The sequence below is a fragment of the Pipistrellus hanaki genome (assembly GCF_964339955.1).
Source record: "Pipistrellus hanaki genome assembly, chromosome: X".
Lineage (NCBI taxonomy): Eukaryota > Metazoa > Chordata > Mammalia > Chiroptera > Vespertilionidae > Pipistrellus > Pipistrellus hanaki.
Window position 1 is genome coordinate 72,823,086 of NC_140524.1, and position 12,203 is coordinate 72,835,288.

The window sequence follows — 12,203 nt, forward strand, 5'->3', positions numbered from 1 at the left end:
AGCACCATAGTCACACTTTTCAAGCGCACAGGCTGCCTGAGCACACCACTCCACAGGCTGCTAGTGGGTGCTGCCGCAGGGCACTCTTACCCAAACAATGGCCTATTGCCCCAGCAGTATAAATTCTGGATCCCCCTTCCTACATATCTTCCCACAGCCACCTCAATCACTCTGATTCAGTGCCAATGCTCCTCTGGGTGCCTGAGCTCACTGCCACTTGGCGCGCACAAACCCAACCAAGGGCATAAGGCCCTCGGCAGTAGAAATACGAACTTCCCCCACTCCTAGCTGCCTTCCCAGAGACACCTCAGTCACATGGCTTCAGTTCAAGGGCCTGAGTGCATTGCCTTGGCAATCGGCCCTGGGGTACCCCTGGGAGTCACCACTGGGCGCATGCAAATTCAACCAAGGGCACAACAGCAAAAACTGAGTCTACCCAATTCACAGCTGCTGACCTCCAGACACCACAGTCATGTTTTTTTCAGCGCACAGGCCTCCTGAGCCCACCACCCCAAAGGTGGCTCTTGGGTGCCTCTCTGAGCCCTTGCAGGGTGCACTTGCATCCAAACAATGATGCACAGCCCCAGCAATAGAAATTCGGATTTCCTGGGTCATGTGGCTTCAACACAAGGGCCACGCTGAGTGTCCAAGCAAATGGCTACCAGGTGCCTCAGTGAGCCATCGCACAAATCCAACAAAGGGCATAAGGTCTTGGCAGCAAAAATTGAGTCTTTGCACCCATAGCTGCTAACCTCAGGACACCGTAGTCACGCATTTTCAGTGGGCAGGCCTCCTGAGCCTCACCACCCCAACAGATGGCTCCTAGTTGCCTCTGTAAGCCACCGCTGGACATGTACAATTTCAACCAAGGGCACAAGGAAGCAAAAATTGGGACATCCCCCTCCCTGGCTGCTGACCTCTGGACACCACAGTTGTGCCTTTCCAGCACACAGACTTACTGAGCCTGCTGCCCCATAGGCAGCTTCTGGGTGCCTCCTTGAGCCCCAGCTCAGCATGCTCATATCCAAACAAGGGTGCATGGCCCTGGCAGTAGAAATTTGCACTTCCATCTTCCTGGCTGCCTACCAATGGACATCAGACAACATGTTGTGTGGTTTCAACACACAGGCCCCCTGAGGACACTGCTCCAACAGGCAACTCCTGGGTGCCTCTGTGAGCTGCCACTAAGCGCACTTGTATCCAACCAAGGGCTCAAGGCCTCACAGCAGAAACTCAGATTTCCCACCCCTCAGCTGCTGACCTCCAGTCACTGCAGTTGCACCAATCCAGTGTGCAAGCCCCCTGAGCCCAATGCCCTGGAGGGCAGCCCCCAGGTGCTTCTCAGAACTGCCACAAGGCACAACCCCAGTTGCTGGCATCCCGTCCCCGCAGTAGTGCTGCTCCAGCACAAGGGACTCCTGAGTCCACTGCCCCAGCAAACGGGTCCTGGGTGCATCTGTAAGCAGCCAATGGGCATGCATATCCAACCAAGGGAGCACATCCACCAAAGCAGAAACCAGCACGCTTCCCTCCACGGAGTTGGAGGAACTCCACAATTGCTACAATCCAGTATGTGGGCCTCACGATATCACATCCCCGAGTAGAAGGCTCCTGTCCTCCTCTGTGTACTGCCACTGGGCATATGCCTCTCCAACCAGGGTAGCACAGCTCCTGAGTAGGATCCACAACATCCATATCCTAGATGCCTACCTCTGGACAGCTTGGTGAATTACTGAGAACTTGCCTCCCTGAAAAGGGTCACATTATTTCAGCCACAGACCCTGAGATTTCCACATCCCCAGCCACAGGATCCTGAACTCCCTCGTGATTCAGAGAGGGAAATCACTTTGGCCAGAGTCCCACTGCCTCAACCAGAGACTATGAGACACCCACCCCCAAAGTCCACCCTTTAAACTCTTTTCCCGTTCTTTCCTTCTCCTAGCATAATCCTGAATGGTGAAAAGAGAAACTACTGTTGAAGTAGTAATCAGCAAAATACATCACTCTAGACATTAACTTAGTGGGCCTTTATGGATAATGTTTTAAAATTTTTAGTACCACTTACAGCTTCTTTTGATTTTTGAAAGAAAAGAACTGTTGCAGAATAATTTTATTTTAAGTCTAAAGATGCCAGTCCCATAAACAAAATACAACGTATTATTTATTAATACCTAAGAAAGGCAACTATATCATGTATGTCTTATCAGAAGGTATTATAAAATATTTTAAGGTTCCAACTTTAATGATAATTTCTGGTTAGTAAATTCTCTATACTACAAAAAAGTATTTTTTTTTTTTCTTTTCCTTAATGATAGTGCTACAATAATTTCTTTTTAGTTATTTTTTTTCCTGGAAGGTAAACCAGCAGCTTTTTAATTGAATTTATTGGGGTAACATTGGTTAATAAACTGTTATAACTTGAATATTTAAAAATATTTTTATTGATTTTTAGAGAGGTGGGAAGAGGGAGAGAGAGAGAGAGAGAGAGAGAGAGAGATATTGATGTGAGAGAGAAATCAATTGGCTGTCTCCTGCACATGCCCTGACATGGGCTTGAACTGACAACCTGGGTATGTTCCCTAAATGGGAATAGAACTGTACACTTTCGGTGTACAGGACAACAGCCCACCTAATCACACCAGCCGGGCTTACAACTTAGTTTTAAAGCTCTTAAATAATCAAGCTTTTGAGTACAGCACAACTTTTTTTTCATTGTGTTATTAATAACACAAACTCCTCAATAATGGTAATGGTTTGATCAATGCCTCTTATACAACTAATTTCTCTCACCTTCATACATCTTAAATGCTTTGTTTATACTACTATGCTGCGTGGCTATATCTGTTTCTCCAGTCTAATTGGGATGCAACTGTAGTGCAGCAGAAAGAGCAGTAAAGTTATTATCAAATGCTTGTATTAAAGTATTTATTTTATAACTTAGCAGATGTGTGCCTTTAGTGTCTTAATGATCCCTGAATTATGATATGGAAGTATGAAATAGTTTGGGACGTGGGTTGGAAACTCAAAATATGTGATTTCTACATCATTTTAGTGGCTGTGGAGATAAAATATTTGAAATTAAAAAATGTTGGACAAAAGGTCACCATAGACCTTAAAAAATTACTTAAACTTCCTGAGACTCTATTGTGCTATCTGTAAAATACATACAATGATGCTTACCTCACTGGATTGTTTAAGGATTGATTGAAATATTGTATGTGAAAGAGTATAGCTCAGTCTCTGGAAAATGGATGATGTTAATTAATGTTTCCTTAGGTTGGAAGGCTCCCCCGTACACAGACACACACTCCCCTCCACCATCACCCCCAAAAAATCTCCAAAATTCAAATAGCTTTCAAAAAGCAGCCCAGCCAAAACCGGTTTGGCTCAGTGGTAGAGCGTCAGTCTGCGGACTGAAAGATCCCGGGTTCAATTCCAGTCAAGGGCATGTACCTTGGTTGCGGGCACATCCCCGGTAGGGGGTGTGCAAGAGGCAGCTGGTCGATGTTTCTCTCTCATCGACGTTTCTAGCTCTCTATCTCTCTCCCTTCCTCTCTGTAAAAAATCAATAAAATATATTAAAAAGGAGAAGAAGAAGAAGAAGAAGAAGAAGAAGAAGAAGAAGAAGAAGAAGCAGAAGCAGAAGCAGAAGCAGAAGCAGAAGAAGAAGAAGAAGAAGAAGAAGAAGAAGAAGAAGAAGAAGAAGAAGAAGCAGCAGCCCAAAAGGCACTACTCTACCAAGACTATTCAAACAATTTTAGTAATTTGATTAATAGTACTAGGCTTTGGAATCAGAAGAGATCCACAAGTTTAAAGTAAGAATTGCTATTAATTAGTAACTCCATAACCTTGAAAAACTTACGTGTTCTCTCTGCATCTAGATTTTCCCTCTGTAAAATGATATAATCATGATACATATTTCATAAGGTTATGAAGTATTAAATGAGATATGTACATTCGAGTTCCTAGCTTAGAAAGTCCTCTGTGAATATTACACAGTATGAATAGTAGTAATAGAAAGTTCTCTTTTCAGTAAAATGTGAATAAAAATATCTCTAGAGTGTGGTAAAGTTCTTATGCTAAATTATTTTAAACTGTAATGCTGAACAAACGTAAAATGGTTTGTACCTTGAGATATTTGGGGCAAAGCTAGAACCCCACTTTTACAGAATATACTTTTTTATACTGTAGTGGGGGTGGGAGTGGGTAATAATACTCATTATTAATTAGTAGAAAGTAAAACTAGAAGACACTAGTAAGCCCTCCGGATACAAGCAGCAGAAGACCAAAGAACAGTATTAAGATCAGCACTGGAAGACCGGACCTCCATAATACCCAGGCGTTCATCACAGACGCCCCTCTTTGCTTAGAGCTGCGCAAGCGTACACTGATTTGCTCTTTTTGCCATCGTGCCCCCGCCTCCAAACCCCATCCTGTCTACCATAATACGCAGGCGCATCTCCTCAAACCCGTTCCCTTTCATACACTTCTCTCTCTTCATTGCGTTCCCCCTGAACTTCCAGCATCTCAGCAAGTTCAAACTCTTCTGCCTGAGGGTGGCAGCGAACTAGAGGTCACGTGATGAGCATCTTGCTGCCCAACATGGCGGAATTCGACACCATCTCGGAACTTGAGGAGGAGGAGGAGGAAGAAGCAGCCACGTCCTCGTCCTCGTCCTCGTCGTCGCCGTCGTCGTCATCGTCGGTATCGGGGCTCGAGGATGACGAGGAAGATGAGGAGGAGGAAGAGGAGGAGGAGGAAGAGGAGAAAGAGCAAGAGGAGGAGTCGCCGCCACCGCCTCGGGTAGTGAGCGAGGAGCACCTGCGGAGATATGCCCCCGACCCTGTACTGGTGCGGGGCGCCGGCCACATCACCGTGTAAGCGAGAGGGGTTTATGGGTTTTTTTAAGGCTGAGATTTGGCGACAGACAAATGAGGTGATCAAGGGGCCAGTGCAGTAGGGGGTGGGGGTTTATTGAAGCATACATTTAGGAAATGACACCTGAGGTAAATGGAGAAATCTGAGAGGGAAGTGTATTAGGAAGTCAGAATGCAAATGTGATGCACCAAAGCCATGTAAATAGTGAGCGCAGGACAGGGGGATGAGGAGTTTAGGAGCCAGAAGGTGAGTGCCCTTGCTTCTCTGTGTATGCTGGCAAGTGAAAATACTCTTTCAACTGCAGGATGTATCAGATTATTTGCTGCTAAGATTGGTGTCTGGTGGAATAAGTGACTGCTGTGACATTTGACAAGACTTTGTTTCTTCAAAACAGAAATATGATATAACATTCCCACCCACCTACATAATCCAGCCATTCTTCCTATCCAATCCTTAAATGAATAAATACAGTTATCCTTTCCATGTCCTGATCACGATCACTCTCACTATCCCTAAATATCATACAATTAGAGGTTCAGGTTGAAAGACAGCTATGAAAAAGGTTCAGGTTGAAAGGCAGCTATAAAAGTAGAAAGAGTAATGGATTGAAAGTGATGGCTCTTGGTTGTTAGTCCCAGCTTTGCTTCTTTCTAACCCTGTGACCTTGGTCAGGTTACTTACCATTTCTATGTTTTTATTTCTCTCTCTGTAAAAATGAGGGTTTTTGGATAGATGGTTTCTAAAACCTTTCAGCTCTGAGATAATTTAAGATACATACTTGCAAGAGATTTTGTATGCCAAAATGTTAAATATGCAAACATTAATATATATATATGAAAATTGGTACCCCAGAAGCTGAGGATGATATTGTGAAAACTTATGCAGAATGACTTTTGTTTTTTAAGACAAAAATGAAATTTTGGGTAATATTTGAGAAAATATATAAAAAGGGGAACCTCATAACATAATAACTGCAAAGCAAAAAGAAATGTTAATGGTTCTCTGGGCTTTGAAGACTGCATTCTCATTTTTATGTGCTTGGGTTGTAAATACTTGAAAGTTTGAGTACTGTGTCATGTTCATCCTCTTAACTACGCTATCTTATACTGCATTTTCAAATAGAGCTATTATTTTTTTTACTATCAAGTCATGCTGCCTCTAATTTTAATAATTGCTCCCCTACCCCTTTTGATTTTCAACTGAGTTTGTATTATCTGAAATCATATGTTATAATATACATATTATACCACCTCCCTCCATCATGTTAGTTTTTTTAAATCCTCACTCAAGGATATGTTTTCCTGTTTTGAAAGACAGACAGACTGACAGACACCGATTGGTTGCCTCTTCCACAGGCCTTAACTAAGACAGAACCTGAAACCCAGGCCTGTGCCGGACCGGGAATCAAACAATCAAACATACAGCCCTTCAGTGCACAGGATGACACTCCAACCAACTGGCCAGAGCCCATCACCTTACCTTTTGATTTTAACATGTTGGGTTTATTTTTTGTAATATATTTTTGTGCTCTTTGCATGAAATATATTAAGAAAGACTTTTAAAGATTTTAAATTTTAAAATGTATTAAGAAAGATCATTTACAGGATGAGTTTGGGGATATTTTAACACCTGCTCCTTGGTTAGGCAATTCTAATAGTTTTTCTTGGTCCAAGAATGTTATCAATAGATTACAATAACCGATGCCAGCTTTCTGCACTGTTTTACTTTCATCCCTTTTATCACTAGGGAAACTTTTTTAACCCCAACTAATTATGGTGCAAAAGGTTACTTTCATGCAGATTATTTAACATGAGTGAACAGAAAAAGGGTTTTTATTCCAGGCTATAATATATATTCCAGAACTCCTCACCCTATTATTTTCTAAAGTTCAGAGAACAGACAGGGAGCAAAACAAAACAACAACAAAACAGAATTTAAGTTTCCTGAAACTCATTTGTGGTTCCATTCACACAATCATGGTGAAGTACTTACCAACCTATTTGTAATTATAAACAAAGCACTGACACTTGTCATGTGCAGGTCCTTGTGATAGGTATAATATTCCTCCCAGTTTAAAGACACTGGAATTAGGAGTGTGAAATAGTGGTGTTTGTAGCAACTGTTGCTATTAATTGAAACCAAAACCTGAAAAACAGCAAACCAGTATTTAATTGTCAACTAATGCATATAGTTTGAGAAATTATTTTGTATTGTACATATTCTCTCAACATTTGACATCAAATGTCTGAGATTTGATAAAAGATTAAATGTTTAGGAGAACGTCTTGATCTGAGACTCTGGTCTGTCAATGGTAGAAAAACCTTTTTTTAGTAGGTAAAGTAAGATCCTTAGGAAATAGTTAATTTAATTCTGAGACATCTTTATCAGGTTCTGTTTAAAAAAATTTTTTCTGGCTTAGGAGTGTTAGAGTTGCCTATCTGAATAAAATATTTCTTATTCTGTCTCACCTCTTATTTTTCCATCCTCTGTGCAGTCATCTGTTCTATAGAGGACTTAGTTGTTTTTATTTTTTTCAAAATTTAAATTTTGAGAACCATCACTTCAATCTCAGTATACTTCAAACCCAGCATTTCCCCTCCCCACATTGGCTGTGCATTCCAATTGCCCCTTCTGACCCTGATACCACCATTCTAATTTCCTGGGGTAATATTTCAAATCCTTAAGTCATTTTACCTCTTCATTCTCTTTGAATGTCCATCTATCCCAAAATTATGTCATTGTGCATTTTGATATGTCTATTAGATTTTTTTAATGTTATCTATTTCTACTGGCATTGCTTTATTTTGGGTTGCCATCATCTTCTACTTGAATTATTGGCACAGATGGCCACCTCTCCCCACTCTAATCTACCCTGCATGGATTAGAGTGGGGAGAGGTGGCCGTCTGTGCCAATAATTCAAGTAGGAGATGATGGCAACCCAAAATAAAGCAATGCCAGTAGAGATTTGATAAAAGATTAAATGTTTAGGAGAACATCTTGTGCCAAACTAATTTTCTTAAAACACAGTTTAATTATGTCACTTTTTTTCCCCTGTGGAAAAAAAACCTGCATTGGATCTTAATTAGGTCTGAATTCCTGGGCTCTCTCCCTCCAACCTCTGAGGTCAGGGAGTCTCTCTATTTGTACCTTCTCTAGCCCTCTCTCAGATCGTGCTCCATCAGGCAGCTCCTGTCTTTCTAATACTCCTCTGCTTCTCTATTGACTCAGCTTGTAAATATATTAAGAGAATAATTCTTTAAACACAAAATAAAACCAAAGCCTTCCTAGTCCTATATTTCCCCTTTATCTACTGTCTAGTCTCTCTTCCTTCCTTTTCCAAATTTCTTAAGTGCTGCTACATTCTCCATATCTATTTTCTCTTCACCTCTTTGTAATCTGGATTCTGCCACCATGACCACAGATGAACTGACTTTAAGATCACCATGACCCTCTTGTTGCTAAATTCGTGGGCATCTTTTATTCCCTTTCTGTTCCTCATGGCCGCATATGATAATTATAATGACTCCCTTTCTTGGGCTTCTACTCTGGGAGTCACAAGCACATAGGCCTTCAGAGACAAGACAGGTCACAGACAATGATGCAGCATGAGTTAGTGATGGGGCCTTACTTGAACTGGAAAGTATATATTTTGCCTAAAGGTGTTTAAATCCTGATTTAAAAATTTTTTTTTCCAGCCACAAACCTCCCCCCCAAAAAAATTCATTGGCCACTTCACTCTCATTGTTCTCCTTGTATTTTTGTGGCTAAATATTAACTGTCTCATTCGTGGGCTTCTCTTTCTCTCTTGCCCCTTGAATACCAGTACTACCCAGGGTTTTGCTCTCAGCCTACTATTTTTCTCATTCCTTGCTCCCTAGATGATCTCATCTTGACTCTTCATGGTTTCAATTACCTGATGTCTCCCAAATATGTATCTCTGTACTAAGACTCTGCTCAGACTCTTACTTGGTTTTCCTCACCTTGTGACCCATCGTTATCTTAAATTCAACATACCTAATACAGAACTCATTCCACCCACACACACACTCACACCCCTATCCTAGCCCCTCAAAAAATCTCACCTATTTTTGTATTCTCCATCTCAGTTCAATGTACCTCTACTGATTTTGTTATTCATCCTTGGTTCCTCTTTCCCACTCACAATTTTCACAACTAAGCAATCAGCAAGTATTAACAATATATGACCCAGACTTTTATTATTTTCTTCCCTACTACCACTTCCCTGATCCAGGCTTTATTCATCACACTAACTGTCTTGCCTTCATCTTTGTCACCTTCACATCCATCCCAACCTGTTGCTAGATTAAGACACCACTTTCCTGCTTAAGACTATTATGGTGTTTACCTACAGGATAGAATCTAAACTCCATAATGTGACTATAGAACTGGACCCTACCTATTTATCAGCCTTATCTCCCAACATTTCCCCTTACTGATTATATGTTCCTGTTAATAGCATGCTGTTTGTTCTCTCTTTGTCTCTAAGAAGGGGCCTTCATCTGATATTCTCACTTTAGCTCTCCATATGTCACCAACTCCTGCAAGTCTTCTCTACTTTCACTACATTATAAACTGCAATGGCAGAAACAATTTTTGGTTCCACCTTGAATCCTCAGTGTGTGCTCTAGAATAGACACTCAATAAAAGTGAGTTGAATGAATTTTTGTTCACTTCAATAGCACCCAATATTAGTTCACTTTAGTAATACCATAGTGCATACTATATTATAGGCCCTCAACAAATACTAGTTAGTTGAATCATGCTATGGAGAGTACCTGTGATTCTGAGCATAAGTATATATGTATACAATAATATCATCAGGATGGGAGTATGGAATGCCTTTACCTCTGAAAGCTTTATTAAGCAAGCCCATGTGTCAGAATACCCATCTACTTGTATTTTCCTAATATATTGACATTTAGTTCTTCAACAAGATATTAATCTTTTAACATGTGATTAATTATATTTTCTTAAGAAGTAGAATAACTTAAACATACTAATTGTAACTCCAATTCTGAGGTGATGATCATAAATTGATATTTGGGAATCTTTTTCAACATTTCTAAAAAGATATGGATAAATTAGCTTTCACTGATTTGAAGTTCTAGAAACAGAAATACTGGAGTGTTTCTTGAAAGTATTAAGTGTTCCAGAAATACTCTACATCTGAGTGGTATACTTTAGTATCTATTACTTTTCTTCTTGATATTTTTAGAGTAATTATTTGAATCCAATATATTAAAATACAAGGAAAATTCTATCTCATGAGATTTTCTTTCCTATTTGTAAACATTACCACATTCTTTATATTACTTTATATATGTAAATATTTACTGTTGATAGTACCCCTGTATAGAGGTTAGTAGAGATGATAGGTTACCAATTCTCAGGTATTTGTAAAATTGTCTAATTAAAATTAATCTAAAAGAGCTGAAGTTATTACATATAGAATTGAAACAGGCCAAATTTGTCACACAGTGCATTTCTGCAAAAATTATAGAGTACTGCAAATATTAGTAATTCTCAAATCAGTGAATGGAAGGCTTTTTCTGTTAACAGATTTCTTTGAGATATTACAATGATGCATTGTTAATTTGTGTTTATATAAGGTAAATATTTTATAAAATTTTAGGCTTTAAGAATATGGAAGCTATGGTAACACTTGCCATTTTACAGTGTGGCAAGACATGATTGTTTCTATCTGAAAGAATAAAGAAATTTAACTATTTAAAAAATTTTTTTGAATCATGTGGCATAAATTTTACTTTTCCTTGGTATAGTAAATAAAGTTCAGTGCACATGCTCTAGAATCAGCATTACTATAAGTGCATAGTTTTCTAGTTAAATCATGCTTCTTTATTTTTTTAATTTATTGATTACGGTATTACATATGTGTCCTTATTCCCCCATTATCCTCCCTACCCCCCTCATGCCCTCAACCTCCTGTTGTCTGTATCCATTGGTTAGGCTTATGTGGATGCATACAAGTCCTTTGGTTGAACTTAGGAGTGCATATATCCTTTCTGGTTGGGGTTTCTAGTTTCATGGGATATACTCCTAGAACTGGGGTCACTGGGTCCAATGGGAGTTCCAATTTTAATTTTTTGAGGAATACTGTTCTCCACAGTGGCTGCACCAGTCTGCATTCCCACCAACAGTGCACAAGGGTCCCTTTTTCTCTGCATCCTCACCAACACTTGTCATTTATTGATTTGGTGATGATAGCCATTCTGACAGGTGTGAGATGGTACCTCATAGTTTTGATTTGCATTTCTCAAATGATTAGTGACTTTGAGCATGTTTTCATATGCATCTTGGCCTTCCTTCTGTCTTCTTTCCAAAAGTATCAATTTAGCTCCATTGCCATTTTTTGATTGGGTTGTTTATGTTCCTTTTGTTAAGTTGTATGAGTTCCCTGTAAATGTTGTAGATTAAGCCCTTATCGGTGATAACATTGGCAAATATGTTCTCCCATGCAGTGGGATTTCTTTTTGTTTTGTTGATGGTTTCTTTTGCTGTGCAGAAGCTTTTTATTTTGACGTAGTCCCATGTGTTTATTTTGTCTTTAGTTTCCATTGCACTAGGAGCAGTATCAGTGAAGAAATTACTTTGGCATATACCTGAGATTTTGATGCCCATGGATTTCTCTAGTATTTTTGTGTTTTCCCGTCTTATGTTTAAGTCCTTTATCCATTTTGAGTTTATTTTTGTGTATGATGTAAGTTGTTGTGTAATTTCACTTTTTTGCATGTATCTGTCCAATTTTCCTAATACCATTTATTGAAAAGACTGTCTTGACTCCATTGCATGTTCATGCCACCTTTGTTGGATATTAATTGAGCATAGTGGCTTGGGTCGATTTCTGGATTCTCTATTCTATTCCATTGGTATATATGTCTGTTCTTGTGCCAGTACCAAGCTGTTTTGAGAACAGTGGTTCTTTATACAGCTTGATATCTGGTATTGAGAGCCCACCTACTTTGTTCTTTCTCAGGATTGCTGTGGCTATTCGGGGTCTTTTTTTTTTTTTTTTTTTTTTATTCCAGATGAATTTTTGGAAAGTTTGTCCTAGTTCTGTGAAATATGCGTTGATATTTTAATGGGGATTGCATTAACTCTATAGATTTCTTTGGGCAGTATGGACATTTTAAGGATGTTGATTCTACCAATCCCTGAACATGGTATGTTCTTCAATATGTTTATGTCTTCTTCTATCTCTTTTTTCAGTGTCTTGTAGTTTTCTGCATATAGGTCTTTTACCTCCTTAGTTAAGTTTATTCCTAGGTATCTTAAATTTTTTGGT

General features: G+C 39.6%; 1 protein-coding gene across 2 annotated transcripts in view; it reads left to right on the forward strand.

Moving 5' to 3' along the window:
• Positions 1-4,420: 4,420 nt before the first annotated feature.
• The window catches only part of CHIC1 (cysteine rich hydrophobic domain 1), a 153,763-nt gene continuing 145,980 nt past the window's right edge, over positions 4,421-12,203 (forward strand). For both annotated transcript variants that reach the window (XM_084869761.1, XM_084869762.1), the window contains exon 1: positions 4,421-4,877. In XM_084869761.1, coding sequence (XP_084725887.1) covers positions 4,582-4,877 — 296 coding nt within the window. In that variant the 5' untranslated portion in view covers positions 4,421-4,581. The remainder of the gene's footprint in view (positions 4,878-12,203) is intronic.